Genomic DNA, 17208 nt, shown 5'->3' with positions numbered 1-17208 from the left:
TATGGTTTCAGACAAAATTAGTTTTGGATCCTGAAATTAAGGTTCAAAATCTAGACTAGAATGACAGGAGAAGCTGGAGGAGATAGGAGGAAAAAGGAAACCATTTAAGCAGAAACGCTTTGTATTCACTGGAGTGTAAAGAGGGAGAGGTCATAGCTGTCATCAATTATGGTTAAGGGGTACAAGGGATGGGGACACAAGGGTATAACAAGGCGAACAGCAAACAGGAGTTTGCCTGGGAGTGGTGTGCTAAGTAACTAGGACTTCTACAAACAGTTTTGACTGTGCTATTTGGTGTGCAGTGGCAGGAATAAATGAATCAAGCTTGCACAGGGAGGTGAAAAGCAGGAGGGGTCAACAAAGATCTAGGTCTGAGACAAGGCAGGTAGACCTGAATGGCAAGGAAAATGCTGCTAGTACTGACATTAACTGAGAAGAGAAACATGAGCACACTAAGACATATGCAAAGGCAGAGAGTTAGTTATACATGTGACAAAGCAGAGGGATTTTGTGAGGCCCATCTCCTATGAAACAAGTTTGGGAGGAGATCATTCATTGCCACCCTGGCCAGGGTGCATTGTTCTAAACTTTTCTTCCGTGCTTTCTTTTTCTTCCTTTTTCCTTTTTTCCAAGTTTTTTTTGGCTTATCTAGATTCCATAAAAGAAAGCAGTGAAGTCTGTTCTCCTGTGACTGGTTTTGCAGGATTTAAATAGCAGTTGACAAGTGCATGGAATTTTGAATTAAGTGTTTAGCTAAAAAGTCCCCACAGCCCATTACCAGATGTCAGGCACCAAAAGCAGTAACAGGACACTGCCCAGTCCCCTGGGGCTACCCCCCACTGCCCACAGCCCAGGACCCCATGTCAGCCTCCTGAGGCCACCAGTCCCTGCCCCCATGATGCTGCAGCAGAGCTGGTATCCAGCTTCCCAGGTTCCAGCCAAGCTGGGCCCAGCCACAAGCCGGGTCTTCTCACTGAACCTATCTCCTCATAGAAAATCAAAATTCCATGGCCTTTCTGGCTGCAGTTCCAGGAAGGAAAAGAAATACAATTTTGATCACATACTAAGGGCTGGGTTCCAGTGCAAGAGTGACTGCAGTGCATATAGTCTCATTCCTTTTTAAACATCGGTGGTATGTTATTGGATAATTAGCATACTGCTTTCTATACTAATTTCTTTGAATTTGTTCTTCTTCATCTTCACTGAATTGTACTTTGTGTCTTTTTCAGTCCAGTTCTCAACCTCCCTTTACCAAAACTTAGAGCATGCTACAGAACCTTTGTATTTCCCTTGGCCCCCAGCTCTACCACTTTTCTTTGGGTTTCTGCTTCCTGCCTCTCTCTGGGAGCTTTTCTGTCAGACTCGCTGCTGCCTTTCCCCATGAACTCTTTTTTTTTTCTCTTCACTTTGGTCCTTTTCATCCCCAAATTGGCTCTTCCTTTCACTTGCTCTTTTGTGGATTGGCTGGTAACAGTTTTAGCACACTGGCATCATAACTGGTGTTGGCATCCCTGAAAGGGAAAACTTTTAGGAGTGATTTTAGGTGAAAAATATAATTGCTCTGTAGGTGCTTCATAAACTTAATCCAAAAGCAGGGACAGCAGAGGAGAAAGCAGGAATTGTTTCTTTGTTATCAAGGGCTAATGATAGCAGGGGCTACCAATATGATGTATCAGAAAGTAAAACTGAGCTTTTAATACTGCATGAGACATGATAGATAACAAAAAACTTTGGAAGGTAAAACAAGGAGATGACATGGAATTAAGTAGAGAAAGAAAAGCTAAAAGGCAGGCATAAGAAGTGGTGTAATGAGAATAATAAGCAGATTAATGATGGCAGCAAGGAAGGTATCACTACAGTTGCTGAGACCAGAAAGAAGTCTGATGCAGTAATGGAGGGCTGGGGTGACCACAGAACAAGAATTTTAGATTGTGCCTGTAATGGAAATTGTTGCTTTGTGCCATCTCAGTGCTGTGTTGTTCTGTAGGACACCCTTGTCAGCCTTTTCCTCAGCAGCTTCCAGTCTAGCCCATATGTTGTCTTCCCACTGAGCTTCTACCCATTCTCACCTAACACCATTCAGCCCTTGCTGCAAATGAGACCATGTCAAATGCTCTCTCTTATTGGCAAAATGACCCAGATCAGACACTTTTTTTAGCCCTTGGCTGTCTATAACTTGCGTGAGTTTCCTAATCCATTACTGATTTTCCACTTCATGGACAGGCCAGCCTGGCTGCTAAGGCTCCACTTCCTGGGGTCTTTCTCCCTCCTGTCTACCCATCACAAACTACAGAAGCAAGGGTGCTGCAGATTTGGTTGAACAAGGGTCCTGCTCTTGCAATTCACTCTGATAGAACAGCACATGCAGAACTGCACCCAGAGCTTGGTTTTTTTGTCCAGGCTGTTCTTGGGGGCTTTCTATCCATCATCCCCTCCTCACCTTCTATGTACTCGGGCACATATCAGTATGTATGTATTTGCAGGTGTCTTTTTGAAGGGATTAACAGGGCTTAAGTACAGAATGGGGTTCAGCAATTGAGAATGTTATCTGTTTTCACAGATTTTTCCCTACCTTCCACTGAGCTGCTGTACTGGTACTTTGTTTTACTTCTGGCTTCAAATTTATCAGGAACACAAATAAATATTGTTATAATTTCATTCTTTTAGTCTGGAAAGTTCCACTTATCAAGTGGGTGCAGAGGATCACTCCACATGCTCAGGTCTGACCAAGGTCTGTCTGTGAAAAACTAGCTTGAGACACGCCTTTGTAAGTTTATTATCAGAAGACTTTAAATCATTATCAGCCTACTTAGTTAGTTTACTTGGAGCAAATAATATGCCAGTGCAACTGATATTAATGTGTTTTGGAACTGTTCATGTGTATGTATATATATGTACATACGTGTGTGTACTTGGGTAATAGGTGCTGCACAAAAAAACTTAACATTATTCAACATTTCCAGCCATAGTACCTCTTATTGTTTATGAAAGCATAAAAATATTTTAAAGTGTTTTTTTGCTAAATTTCTTTAAATACTGAAGATTTTTCAATTGCAATGGTTCAGAAGCTCCAGGAGAAGGATTAGGGAATGCTATGTTATCAATCATTGTTTCAGCAGTTAAAGGACAGAACAGTGTACAAGTGATACCTATGCAAGGCAATGCAATCTATTCCTTTGGTGCCTGTTCTGGAAATAAATCTGCATGGCAGGAGGAAGAACTTCAGTCTGAGTGTGGATGTGTTACGTCGTGTACTCATGTGACTATTATTAAAACATCTTTGAGTATTTCCTAATTGAAAGAGTACTAGAGACTTTCTATCAGACCTTGTTTTGGTCAGGGGGAAAGGAACTCATTATAAACCCAAAGCTGGTGGTTGGGTAAGTGTGAGTTGTTGTGGTGTAGCTACAAATGCTCAGTTAAAGTACAGACCACTAATAGATATAGGAGAAGGTTGCAGAGGGTCTAGTATCCCAAAATGTAAAGCAAGCATAAGACAAATGAACCAAGAAAGAGAAATTTAACAGAAAAAATATCCAATAACTCCAGCATATGACAATTTTTTGATGCCACTGGAAAAGTACAATACAGAGATAGAGAGTTCTTCTGGGTCAAACAGTCTCATCTGCCATGCAGGGGATCTGCAAGTAGGTTGCCAGCCACCATACCCAGTGTATCATGTAGTGTATCCATACCCAGTGTATCGTGTAGAAAAGGGAGATGTTGAAAGTAATTAAAAGCAAACAATTGTCAGAAATTTCTTGAAGTAAACAGAAGGATGGGAAGAACATTTTATGGTCAGAAAATTTGGCAACAAAAATATGAACATCATGATTGCTTTGTTACTTGCAGTGTGTTTATCAGGAAGAAAAGAATCTTTAAAATGGAATTGTAAAGGGCCTTGGTGGAATTAAGCAGTGCAAAGAAGGCTTGAATTCAGTAAATATTTTTAATTTTATGATGGTTTCAGGCCTTTTTGCCATTTTGCATGCACATGAGATGATTTGCATTGCTTTCTCCAGTAATCTATTCCCCATTTGTTACCACTCTTGGCTTGAACAATTGTTCTGGTTGTTCTCATATAGAAACTTTGGACTATGTTATAGGAAACATGTGTCACCAGACTGACTGACTGTTTTTGCTTGGCTCTGGTTGATTAAGGCAATAGCATTGATGTAGTGGATTTAGAACTGTATAAAGCATTTGACATGACAAAGACATCAGAACAGCTGGACACACACTGAAGAAATCAAACACTAATTAACTGACAGGCCTCAAAAAATCTCCTGATAGCAATCTTTCTGAAAAACTCTTGCAAGAAAGGATTCTATGAGGATAATTCTTGCTGCCTGGCTTAATTTTTAGTAATGACCAAAAAAGAGTCAGAAAATTATTTTGGATGTAATTTGCAGAATCCAGTAAGACATGCAGATATTAAAATTTCAAGCCATAGCTATGTTTAGTTGATTTATAATGATGTGATCTGAAGGAAAAACCAACAGTGCAGTGTAATAGGCTGTTACCTGGAAGATTTTATGCTTCATTAAAAATTAAAAACCAAAAATCCACCTCCTCCTCCCCCTCTGCTTCCCCCACCATGTACAACATGAACAGTGCAGATGAATTTTTAGGATCTTCTTTTTGGGAATATGTAAGGTCCAAAGAGATACTTAGATCCCTGTCTCCCTGTTTCCTGTTTTGTTACTTTTCAGTAGAAAAAGTTTCTGCTTTTTTTGTTTCATGAGTTTTATGATGCTGTCTTTCCATCCTGTCTGGGAGAGCCTATACTGTTGCCCTTTGGTTACAGCTGAAATAGTCTATTCAGTATGAACTTGTTGTATTAATAGACTCACCACTCCTTTACTGAGGAATTCCTTGTAGTTACCTAAAATCACACTTAATTCAAGGTAGGATGAGGGAAAATGCAAAGAGAAGTATTAACTCATTACATCTTAAATAGCAAACACAATTACAAGTAAATGGAAAAGCCATAATAAATATAAAGAAAGGTTAATCTGATTTACTGACACTGACACCTTCTGACAAAGGTGCTTTTAATTTTGAATATTTTCCCTTCTTTTTAACTTGTCCTTCTTTGACAAAATTGCTCTCAGAATTTTCTTTCCTCCTCTTCCTCAGGTTTCCCTTAGGTGATTTTCATCAGTGGAAACATTGCATTACACAGAACTCTGTACTGGGGTCTCGCATCTGAAAATATCTTCTGAAGAAGGCTTTGGACTTCACCTTAAGGTACCTTCCTGTCATGCTGACCTCACTCGTTGAGGGCAGTGTTAACTCTTACTGCCAGTCTGTTCTGTGAAGTTTTCTAAGGAGTCCAGAAAGGGTTCACCTGTCATCTTGGAGCTTGTTCTATCCCTTCTTGTGGTCTGATTGTTCTCCTGAATTTAATTAAAGATTCTTTTGCTTTCACAAATATGCGTAAGTCTTAGAAGAGGAGTTGTCTCCTGTGTTTAACTAGCTCCTAAACAGCTTCTTTCCCCCAAGGAAGCAAGTCTCTTCTATTTCTCTGTGAAAATTGAACTCATTGACATGTTTCCATATGAAATATGTCTTATAGCAGACCTTATATTCTCTAGTGGTAGTGTAATTATTAAATATGCATGATACAAGTATCTAAATAGGGTAAAATTCATCCAGTTCATTTTCTGATTCCTGAGACAGGTATGATAACATTATTTCTCTGAAGTGACAGCATTTAAAGTGAATGAAGCCCAACATATTTCTTCTAGGCATACTCTAACACGGAGTCCTTGTACAGAATTATTTAGAGTAATATTGATTTTAATTACTACACAGTGTAAAATTGTGTCTTCAAACTGCTTCTGACAAAGAATAAAGAGGGAACACTCAATCTTGGCCCTCATGAGATCAATGAACAACGTGACTGACTTTAGCTGGCCTTGAAAATGGCCTCTGATGCATTAGGACTTAAGGATCACATCATGAAATGAGAATTGATGTACATTGAAGGAAAGGTTAAAGGCAGATCTTCCCATAACCTTTCCTGTAGCCTTTACAATGATTTTATACAGCCAAGAAAATGAAAAAAGTATAGGCTAAATGCCATTGTATCTAAGAAGGCTGCATTAATTTGAATGAGTATTGTAACATTTTATTGTAAATACAAGTAAATTTTTAATACAGAGATCGTGAACAGTGTCCCTCTCCATTCCCCAGATCATACCTATGGTAAGAGAGATTAAATTGTCAGTAATGCTGTTAACTCTATGATTCTGCAGATATTCCAGTAAAAGTGTGTGATATCAAAATCACATACCAGCCCTGAAAGGAGGAACCCTTGTGCTCAAGTACAGTTTCAGCAATGTAACTGGTACTGCTTCCACTGCTGTCTCAGAACACACCAGAAACCAGAAGTGGTTTCTTGCAAAAACAAAACAAAATAAGAGAAATTGAAGAAAAAAATTATGTCCTAAAGGAACCTAGGCAATGATGTGTTTATTGCCAGCAGGTTCAGGATGAAAACTTGAGACGTGGGAAAGGAAGACAGTGCTGTTTGACTTTTTTGATTGTGTGGACTTTATGGAACAGAAAGAGCTTGCCAGTAGTTATTGTTTTGCATTTTATTTTGCAAATTCCAATAAAAGCATGCTGATGAAGAGCTCTCTACCAGGGGAAACAGAGTAAGATTGCGCAGAGAATTTAGATAGGTCTCTCTCCATGATGTGCAAGGAAACAATGAGTGAGCACAAGAGAGAAAATATGTTTTGTTGGACTGCCTTCTTTCCTTCTGTCTGGGAACATGGAACGACTCCTTTTCTGTTGTTTACTGCTTTCTACATTTCTTATCATACTGAACCAATTTGGCGCTCTTCTGCTGCAGCAGAAATGGCAGCAAACATATATACCATACAGGGTCTTTGGAGAGGGACAATGGAGAATTCAAGTCAGTGGTGTGGATTCTATGCAGGAATAGGGAAGAATTTCTCCTGCAATGATTTATTTGTCCAAAGTACAAAGCTTCAGGGCAATAAATGGAAATAAATTCATCCTGAATCTGTTCTGGTCTTTGTGGATACACCTGTTTCAGGTTATAGAGATCTTTGTGTTCTGAGATCCTAAAGATTATTAAAAAATACAACTTTGTAATCCTAAATGAAGTTATTGTTCCCCAACAGCTTTAAAAGACAAGGGAGGAGTATTTGCTCATAAGCAGTTCATTGTTCTGAAAAAAAAGGAGGAATTTTGGAAGACTTCAAAATGGACATATTATTTATTTGGTTGGTTTAACAGTATAATTGTGGTGAGTTTTTTCCATAAGAGAATTTTTACTTATTAGCAAAACCTATTTTATAGGGCTTGAAAAGTCTTTCTGCTGTCCTAAATTCTGTAGGAGATATACATTTTAACTTTGTTATATCAGTCATACAAAATCTAACCTGAATCATCTTTCCTTGTTGACAGAAAGATTTCCACTTTAGAGACCACATCACTTTCCTTCCTCTGTGAATAACATGAACCAGAAGGTGTTAGTTTTCCTTCTCCCAAATTTTGTATTTGGGATATTTCTTTTTGGGTTTTTCTGCAGGAGACAAAAAAACCTAACAGGTGAGTAAAGAAATTACTAACAAGATTTAATGTTTTATAGAAAGAGAGACACCTTTTCAAAATGTGTTAGAAAGTAACTATGGAGTCCAAGATAAAAACAATACTGTGAAAATATCCAAGGCCTAGTCACTTGTCACTGTGGTAGTGTGCGTGGTAGTGTCTCAGCAATATATGAGAGGAGAGCACTACAAAAACATGATGTTGGAACACCAAACTTGCTTAGACTAATACTGCTAACATATTGAAAGTTTTCATTTTAATAAATGTTTCACTAGGGAGGGTAGTTTATTGCATGTTTGCCATAGTCTAGTCTGGTTACAGTAAAAAAATATTATTTTAGTATCTTCATTAGATTTTGTATGCAGGGTGATAAATCGAGTGCTATGATTGTCACAGATAAACAGATTTATACAAGCCTATTTCACTGAAATGGTTTAAATTTCTTCCTTGGTTACAGATGCTTTTCCCAATCCTACTGAAAATTGGCTGGCAATTCAAAACGGTCGGAAAAACACACTGGCTTCTGTCTGCCTGAAGAATAACCTTAATAAACCAAGAAGCAAATTGGATTCTCATGTTGCAAACCAGCTCTTTGTGGAGCACAAGCATAAATTTATCTACTGTGAGGTGCCTAAAGTAGGCTGCTCCAACTGGAAGAGAACTATTTTTCTTCTTCAATCAGACTTGAATGCAGAAGCTTCTGAAATTGAGCATGACAACATCCACCATACCTCACTAATCAAAAGGTTGGTGTCTTACCCTCCTGCTTTACAAAAGGAATTTCTAAGCAATTACACCAAAGTGATGTTCACCAGACATCCCTTGGAACGGCTGGTTTCAGCTTACAGAGACAAACTCCTGCACTCTGAACCATTCTACAGTACCACTATTGCTAATGAGATTAGGGCAATGTTCAGGAAAAATAAAAATTCTCCTGAAAAAGTGAGTTTCCAGGAGTTTGTCAACTTCATTATAGCAAAACCACCACATACTCTTGACATTCACTGGAAACCAATGTTTCTGCTCTGCGATCCTTGCAACATTCACTATGATATTGTGGGTAAGTATGAAACTCTTGGGTTGGACTCCGAGCATGTTCTGAAGGTCATTGGTGCACCAGAGAGCCTGCAATACCCCAGCTTGAAGCGGTACGGCTCAGAGAAACGAACTGATGGTGATATCACCTTAGAGTACCTCAGGCAACTGACCTCAGAACAAATTGAGAAGATTAAAAAATTGTACGAAATGGATTTTTTTTTGTTCAACTACACTATGAAATATGAGGATTATTTTTCCCTGAATGACTAATGTAGGTTAAACAAAGAACAGTATCCTTTGTACAAAATGGGTGGAACTTGTCCTCACAGGTGCTTGATAGCTGGGCTGGTGACTGCTGCTGAGGTTATCCTGGAGTTTGTAGATATGGTTTATCATTGTAAGGACTCTTATAAAAAATCCCTGCCATGATCTCTTGTACCATGCAGACCTTTACCTATTAAAGTTATTGTCTTCCTATTGATCTTTAACAGCATATGTTTGTTTCATGAAAACTGTTCATAAATGATAGACTTTGTTCCATTAGTAAGAGACATGAGAAGGATGAAGAATGTTGTATTTCACAATGAATATTTTAGAACACCATTTTTTGGTTTTTTTTGAATTAGAAAATTACATTAGAAGCAATAAATAATCTCCTTGAGAGTTAAATCACTCTGTCTGCAAAAGCCTTGTTCATAAATGCTGTAGGAAAGGAGCAAATAACTTCAGATGCTTGAAGCTGCATTACAGAGAACTTAATGCCAGGATATCTTCCTGTCTAGCAGTGCTCTGTTCACAGCCCATCAGCCTCATTCCTCAAGCAGCACAGTTGTCAGCATTATAGCTCTTAAAAATCTTCTGATGAGCAGATCTGGCATTCATGGTGACCTTACAAACTCTTTTCACCAGTTCTGTAAGCATTTTAGCAGAAAGTCTGAAAAATGCATTGTTTTTTTAGAGAAGTAGTTAGAGGTACCTTCTAAACTGTTCAACTGGGGTGGTGCATGATCTAAAATCTCAGCGGAAAGGTGATTCTTATTTATTCTCCAAAAGCACTTAACACCCAGTCAATGGACAGGCCAGTCAGTGCAGTGGGGAATCCATGAGCCCCTGGGACTTCCCTGAGCATGGCACTTAGGAGGAGCTGGGTAACCTTAGATAATACATTTGTTCTACTTGTTGTTTTCTCACATTACAGGAGAATGAGTGCAAATACATTGTGAAGTTATGGTGAGAGAAACAAGGAAACATGTGGAAGAAGCAACTCAAACCATTACCCTCTTATATTCCTAGGTGATATTGGTTTTAGATCGCTGAGGGGTCTATAATTGCTATTATATTAAGCATGAGATTTATCTCCTTTTGAAAAAAATCTATTGTCTAGTCAAATTCAAATATTAATTTGTGACCATATTAATTGTAACAAGTTTTAGCAACTAATTGTGACTATTGGCACCACCTTTAGGGGATGTCGGTCTCTCAAATGCACCTAGTTGAAAATCTCTCAAATGCACCTAGTTCCTCTCAGCTAAATCTGCAAATGCATAATAGCTGTCAGACTAGTCTTGGACCCAAAGTTGGCTCTCAGCTTCTCATCACACAGAAAAGGACAGATACAAAATAAGTTAATCACAAAGTAGTCACCAATCTGTACAGCCTTTGCTGCCAGCAGCATGGGCAAAGGAGAGGGAAAAGGAGACTGAAAAATTGACACAATGGGGTTTAAGTTATGAGGGTTTGGTGGAGCCCTTGCAGTGCAGAAAGTGGTTTGCAGGAATTATTTGTTCCAGTGGAAAGGTGCAGTGATATATGACATCAGTTGGAGACAGTGATCAGGCCACAGTGACAGGAGAAGGCCCAGAAAGAAAAGCTTTCTATCCCCCTTGACAGCAGATTGTACCCAAGCCAGGACTAGCATTCAGTACATCTGGCAGGTCTTCCCTGGCTATTTCATAAATGGGGCAGCTTTGGCACAAGGGGAGATTCAAAGTGAGAAGACTAAGCAAGAACAGCAAAACAATTTGGGGGAAAAAAAAAAAAAAGGTTATGATTTGTATTTCTGGATCTTTCCCTCGCCACCACCATATTTGGTGTCTCCATAACCCTACTATCCCCCAATACTGGGTTGTTCACGCCACCGTGGCATTTCTGTAGTTCATGTAGGTTTTTCTTTTTCTTTACTTGTTAGTTTTCTTTAGTCAGAGGAAGCAGGAAATTACTCCCATCAAAGTTAAGGCTATGCAGAAGGATGCGGTCTCTCTTGAATCAGAGCTACATGCTTCTCCTACATTCTTTGACAGATCATGCAGAAGTAGAGGGGAATAAGATTTGCTTCATAACTCACTTCTACATGAGAGATCCCTCCAGAGCTATGTCTGAAGCTGTAAGGATATCCAAAAATACATGGGTACTCTGGCACCCTCATCCAGCCTAGGAAAGCTCTGAAGAAATGATACTGATAGAGTTTTATACACGTCTTTGCTGGTGTCAGTGTTAACACCCCCCTCCAGTTTCTTGCTGTTAGATGTGAGTGGCTTTCTATTCTTATTTCCTCTTTCACAGGTTCACATATTGTTCCTACAATGGTTGCAGAAAAATGATGGCTAATTCATTCATCACAAGTGTTAGTGAGTAGCAGAAGGGTATCTATTAAAGCAGAAAAATCTCTGTAATCACAGCAGACTTTGAGTTTTGCTATTTGCCTATAGGGAACTGTAAGAAACACATTGCCTCAGATCACTGGCTGCTGTAATGCTGTTTTGCTGGTGTGGGTCTGAAAAAAAAAAGCTGCAGAGGACATATGTGTGCATGTGTGCCCCATATAACAACAGGTGTACTCTCTTTCCTACAAGTGCACTGTCCAGAACAAGGCTCTAAGCTGAGCTGGGCTCCCTCCTGACTTTTGCCCAGAGAATAACCCTCAGTGGAGCTTCTTTCCTTTGGATGCTAACCCTTGGTTAACACGTGTTCCTGGGAGGAAAATGGATTCTTGCATTTGGGAGCAAGGGTGGAGGCAGTGTGGTGAGGCTTAGGCCCTGGGAAGGATTTGAATGGGGAGGGAATGGCATAATTCATCTTCTGATTTATTGTTATATGCCTGCAATATAATAATTGCAATGTTCATTTCTGATTTCCTTAATAAACTGTAGAGAGTTAACACATTAATCTATTTGTTCATCCTTCTCAATCTGTTTGAAAAACAAACCTACCTCAAAGTTGTTCTATCAAATCAAAACAAAGGCTGCATGCTATTTGGCAACAATGAATCCAAAGCTGCTTGCCTCTGCTTTGATACATTAATACATCTGACTTATATAAATTTTAAAGAATTGAAAGAATTAGCAAATACTAATGCATGTTCCAGTTTGGAGAAAAAATGCAAATAAGCGGTAAAAAAAGGAAGAGAAAGAAAAAAAATCTTGCAAAGCCAAATTTGCTTCTTTCCCACAAATCTATCTATCAGCAGTGAGAAAATAAGATACTTTTCCCACTCTCATGGAAGTCCTCACACATGCTTTCAGGATAGGTATCCACAAACCTGACATCACACTTTCTTCATAGAAGTATAACAGATCTAACTGATGATCCTTGTCTGTCAGCAATAGAGACCATGTCACCAGTTGTTCCTTGAAGAAGATGTTTCCTCCACTTTAAAAACAATTATTCTGCCTGCAAGCAGTCCTAATTTTTCACACAGTTTTGTACTTGAGTCTTAACAGGTGAACTGTGATTAGTGATTTCTTGCTCAGAGAACTTCAAAGAGCAGGACATCTATGAACAGAATAAAAGGTGTGAGAATGAAACTTCAAATGTTTGCTGTTCCACAGAAGTGTCTCTGACTAACGGGAAGAAGAGGAAACACCACTCATGCAAGTCATCGCACGTCAGACCAACTGCAGTACTCACTGATCACTGCTACAAGGTGATTCCATTTCTGTGTTTAGAGTGTTAATAAGTGAAAAGCTTTTAGCTCAATGATAGCCAGTTTTTTTGGCTTGTCTTTCATAGAAGTAGAAAAAGAAAATGAAACAGGAAAAAAAAAGTCACCAACACTCCACGATCCTGCCTTTGGCCTGATATGATTTCTCTCTGTCACAGCAGTTCTTACCTCCCTTCCTTCCAGAATTATAATTTAGGACATACTTTAATATAAAACTAAAAGTTATTGGATTGGGTGACATATATAAATCAATGTAAACCAAATAAAATCAAATCAGGCAGAGAATTTACCTGATAGAAAAGTCTGAAATTTCATGAACTTCCTCTTGCAAGTTCTGAACAGGTATCAAATGTACATAGGGGAGCAATTACAATGCTGCTTCTAGTAAGAACTATTTTTATAGAAAAAGCTCAAGTGATGATAACTCTCAGTCAATATACTGAGGTTGAAATTCCAAATGAATCAGCAGAGCAAAAATTAATGATGCATAACAGGATCAAGTCTGTGAAAAGGAAATGGCTCCACGCTGTTTCAGCACTCCCCATGTACACCTCACCTTTGCTCACCACTACAAAAATACTTCCTTTACATATTCAGGATGCTTATTATGCCTTATTTTTGAGATGTACCAAAGCTTAGCAAGATGAAAAGGTTTTCTCAAAAAGTCCCATTCCCCATAACCCTGTTAACAAGATTATGCAGCATTTGTGGAGTCCCACCAAAGGTGCAACAATCCAGCCACAAGTGGGGCTCAGAGCAGAACTTATCATGAGTACCCAAATGTAGGTAGGCATACTCCAGTTTATATTTCTAATTCTGTAGCAGAACTAGGGGGAAAGATCTTTATGTACAAATCTATGACTAATATCCTAACTCTTACCTCTCTTGATTGCATTGTCCTCCATTTTTTTCCCAGATCCCTTCTTCAGTATTCACCTGAGCTGCATGTATGGACTCCTGCTGAGTTCCCACAGCTGGGGGCCTCCAAACAGGTTCTATAGATGCTGACTTACTCAGGCACAGTTGTTGTCAGGTGAACGTTGCTGGATGTATTGCAACTATTTTCACAAGGGTTTTTGTTTGAGAAAGTTCTTCAAGCACCTGCCCTACCAGTGAGATATTACCTACTACAAGCTGGGATGTAAACATAAAGTGAAGGATATTTTGAAGGCATTCCACCCTCTTAAAAATAAGCTCATCTTCTATTCAGATAGGTTTAGTGGTTAAGGAAGAAAGCTCTTTTGGGGATTTACATCAGGTTTCAGAGGCTTCTGTTAATTATAAACCAAAAGTGCCAGGAAACCCTCTCTCATGAGGGGCCATCATTCTCTGCAGGGTTAAGTTTTGTTTACCCTCAGAGATCTGTTAAGACTGGTCCTTAGGGATGCCTGCATGGCAAAAAAGCCCCTTAAGATTTTTAATTTGAAATAAGCATTAACTTGAAATAAGACAAATTTAAGAGAGAATCCACCTGACATTAAACAATTTATTTTAGGTCCATCCTATCTCAGAAAGACAGCACAGGTAAGAAACAAACACAGGGAAAAAGCAAACAAATTAATATAAGCAGATTATTATCCTGATGATAACTTCTGGCTAGGAAATTTAACTAAGGAGCCTGCCCACAATGCCAGCTGCTGCCTGCAACTGGCCAACAAAGCTCTTTGTCAAACAGCTTAGCAAGCCAATTTTTCAGGCTTTGCACACTGACAATGTTTCATTTCTGTTCATCTGTGCTGCCCTCTTTTGAATTCTCTACAGTTCCACGTGTTTTCCAGCTCTCCTGGAGCACCCAAAGCTGGATGCAAACCTGGGACTTTACAAATGCCACATAGATTGAAAGCATGAACCAAGGCATGTCACATATTATTAAGTTCCCATTTGTACTCTCAGTTCAGTACAACCCTTGCCAACTCTTGTAGGAACAAATCACTTATTGTGATTTAAAAACTGAACCATGATACTCCATGAAAAACATCCCAGGACTTGAGATGTGTATTCTAATCCAAGATCTTGAACCTGGACTGCTCAAACTCCCTAGCCTCATAAGTACAGACTTTTGGACGTTTGGGTTTGTTTCTGTTTCGTTTTATTTCCCTATTGACAGTTAGGATTCTTGGAAATTAGGCACTGAAGCACCCGAAGTCTTTGGAGCAAGTATTCAGTTATCATCCGCGTCCACATGGGGCCATCTGGTGGCGAAAGGGGCTCGGCAAGAGAGGCTCGCCCGGGCAGAGGTCCTGGATGGGAGTTATGTTTCAATTCTACATTTTTTTTCCCTGAAGCCGTGTATCTCAAGACTCTCATGCCTGTTCTTTCTCTCCCTCTTCTTCTCTTTCCCTTCTCTTTCTGATTATCTTTCTCTTTCCCTGGACAAGAATTTAGTTTCAATTTACCACTAGTGGCTTTCTTGTCCCAGTAGTTTTTTTACAGGTTCGCCACAAGCTTTCCTACCTAACTTGCTGGGTGGTGAGGACTGACCAGCTGCTGACATTGGAAGTTACACTGTGCTGTCCCAGAAAGAATTTCTTGTTTCTGTACTGCACTTAGCTCCTTCCATGGTGAAAGCCTACCTTTGTAAAAAAATGTTCTGGCTTGCAACTGGGCAGGAAAATATGGCATTATGGATTTGATTTATAATTAAGCTCTAACTGAACTTTATGGTTCCATTTTATATAAAACTATTTGGAAAGGCATTTTCTTTTGCGTGCTGTGATTCAACACTGTCATTTTTTCAGGAAGATATTTATCCATTCAGTCTCTCTGAATATCTTTTTATGAGTTTTAGCCTCATTTGACAACCTGAAAAACAGGTATGGCATATGGTTATATGTGAATATGTAACCTGTCATTAGGCATTTTCTGTATAAAGTGCAACTCAATACCTCCATTATTAATTTCAGCCAAAGTTCTGCTGAACATGATGAAAGCTGAAATAATATTGTTTTCCAGGAATCCATATGCATGTGTATCAAAGTGAAAATGTTTTCATGACAATTACAGAAAACTGCCTATGAGAGAAATGCAATTTCTAGAATGAAAATGAAATCCAGCAAACAAACAGCAATCAGTGCCCCTGTATAATCTCAACCCAGTCTTTCCATTTCTAAAGGTGCTTATGCTCTCAGAGGCAATTTCTCAAGCTCTTTGGCAAGGACCTTGGTAACATTATAAGATAAATAGGAGTCATTATTACTCCAACTGATATTCAGAAAAAAAAAAACCCTACAAAAATATTAGCTTCCAGTTAGTAAATATTGTAACTAATAGCCACACTTGTCTGCTTCGTAAAGCAAAACCCAAAAATTGTTTCCTCAGCTTGATAACAACCCCATTAGGGAAGCAGAAGTCTTCTGCTTGTGTTTTCAAAGAGGATGTATGTTTCTCTTTGCTTCCTGTCTAGTCATCAGGCAACCTTGCAAAATTGTACTTACCTGAGACAATGATGCATGAATAAAGCACGTCTGACAATTTTTCTTCATTTTGCTGTATTTTTTTCCTTGATGTTAAATGCTATGTTAATATATTTTATGCCAGTAAAAGCATGGAATATTTTTCCCTGGTACTTTTGCAGGCCTACTTTGTTTATCACTGTTGACAAATTGTGCTACTAGTCCCATGGAAAAGACAAAACAGTGGAAAACACCTAGAGTTCAGGAGGCTGGAGGAATGCTTGGTTGCTGTGCTACTTACTCTATCAGAGGAATTAGAATAATTTGGTGAAAGATTGGCTACCCCTGACTCATGGTTATGCAGCTCCTTACAAGGAAGAATGGTTGGTTTATTTGTCTTGTTGTCAGAGTCTTTTTTCTAGCAATCTGCTCACATGGAAAGAGAAACAGATGGAAACCCAATCTAATGATCTACAATCCCAGTTTAGTTACTGAAGAGAACTCTGTGTGCTCTTAGCAATGGTGGAAGCAGCAGAGACAAAGACACCTCCTGGCCAGTTCCCCCCAGTTTACATACGGGCTATGATGTTCTATGGGATGGAGTATCCCTTTGGCCCTTTCAGCTCAGCTGTCCTGGCTTTGTTTCCCCCTGCCCGGCTGTTTGTGCTCCTCCTCACTGGGAGAGCCTGGGAAACTGAGAAACCCTTGGTTAGGGTAAGCACTACTCAGCAACAGCCAAAACAACAGCATGCTGTCAACATTATTCTCATACTGAATCCAAAACTCAGCACTGTACTAGTTACTAGGAAGAAAACGAGCTCTATTCCAGCCCAAACCAGGACACTGTTTAAAAACCTTATCAGACATTTTGTAAAGGCATTACTAGTGACAGTAGTGTTGGAGATTTCAACACGATGACAAAATATGGGTTCTCTGTTTTGAAGACAGAACTACAAACAGAACAGAGTACAAACTCAGGTTTGTAGGTTTTGTGCTGGTTTTAAACTCTGCTGTGGTACCAATGTCACAGTTACAGTGTCTGGCAGTAGCGAGGCGAGCTCTCGGCAGCCCTCACCGAGGGCCGGGGCTCAGGCCCGGCGGAGGCGGTGCCGGAGTGGCCGCGGCGGTGGCCCGGGGCCCGGGGCCCTGAGCTGTCCGCGGTGCTGAACGGGCCCGGCACGGCCGCTGCGCTGCCGGCGAGGCCGGGCACCTGCCTCTCTGCCTATACTTCATTTCTTCTGCTTTTGGTGG

General features: G+C 39.6%; 1 protein-coding gene across 7 annotated transcripts in view; it reads left to right on the top strand.

Moving 5' to 3' along the window:
- Positions 1–9106, top strand: part of LOC128790264 (carbohydrate sulfotransferase 9-like) — a 28401-nt gene extending 19295 nt beyond the window's left edge. For 6 of the 7 annotated variants that reach the window (XM_053946862.1, XM_053946863.1, XM_053946865.1 and 3 more), the window contains 3 exons: positions 5140–5250; positions 7444–7587; positions 8045–9106. In XM_053946862.1, coding sequence (XP_053802837.1) covers positions 7494–7587; positions 8045–8895 — 945 coding nt within the window. In that variant the 5' untranslated portion in view covers positions 5140–5250; positions 7444–7493 and the 3' untranslated portion in view covers positions 8896–9106. Of the gene's footprint in view, positions 1–5139; positions 5251–7157; positions 7283–7443; positions 7588–8044 lie in introns of all 7 variants that reach the window. The other variant, XM_053946867.1, reaches the window with a different exon arrangement.
- The last annotated feature ends 8102 nt before the right edge of the window (positions 9107–17208 follow it).

Source organism: Vidua chalybeata, chromosome 6 (genome assembly GCF_026979565.1).
Source record: "Vidua chalybeata isolate OUT-0048 chromosome 6, bVidCha1 merged haplotype, whole genome shotgun sequence".
Taxonomy (NCBI): domain Eukaryota; kingdom Metazoa; phylum Chordata; class Aves; order Passeriformes; family Viduidae; genus Vidua; species Vidua chalybeata.
Note: the sequence above shows the minus strand (reverse complement) of the source record. Positions and strands in the feature narration are given on the sequence as shown.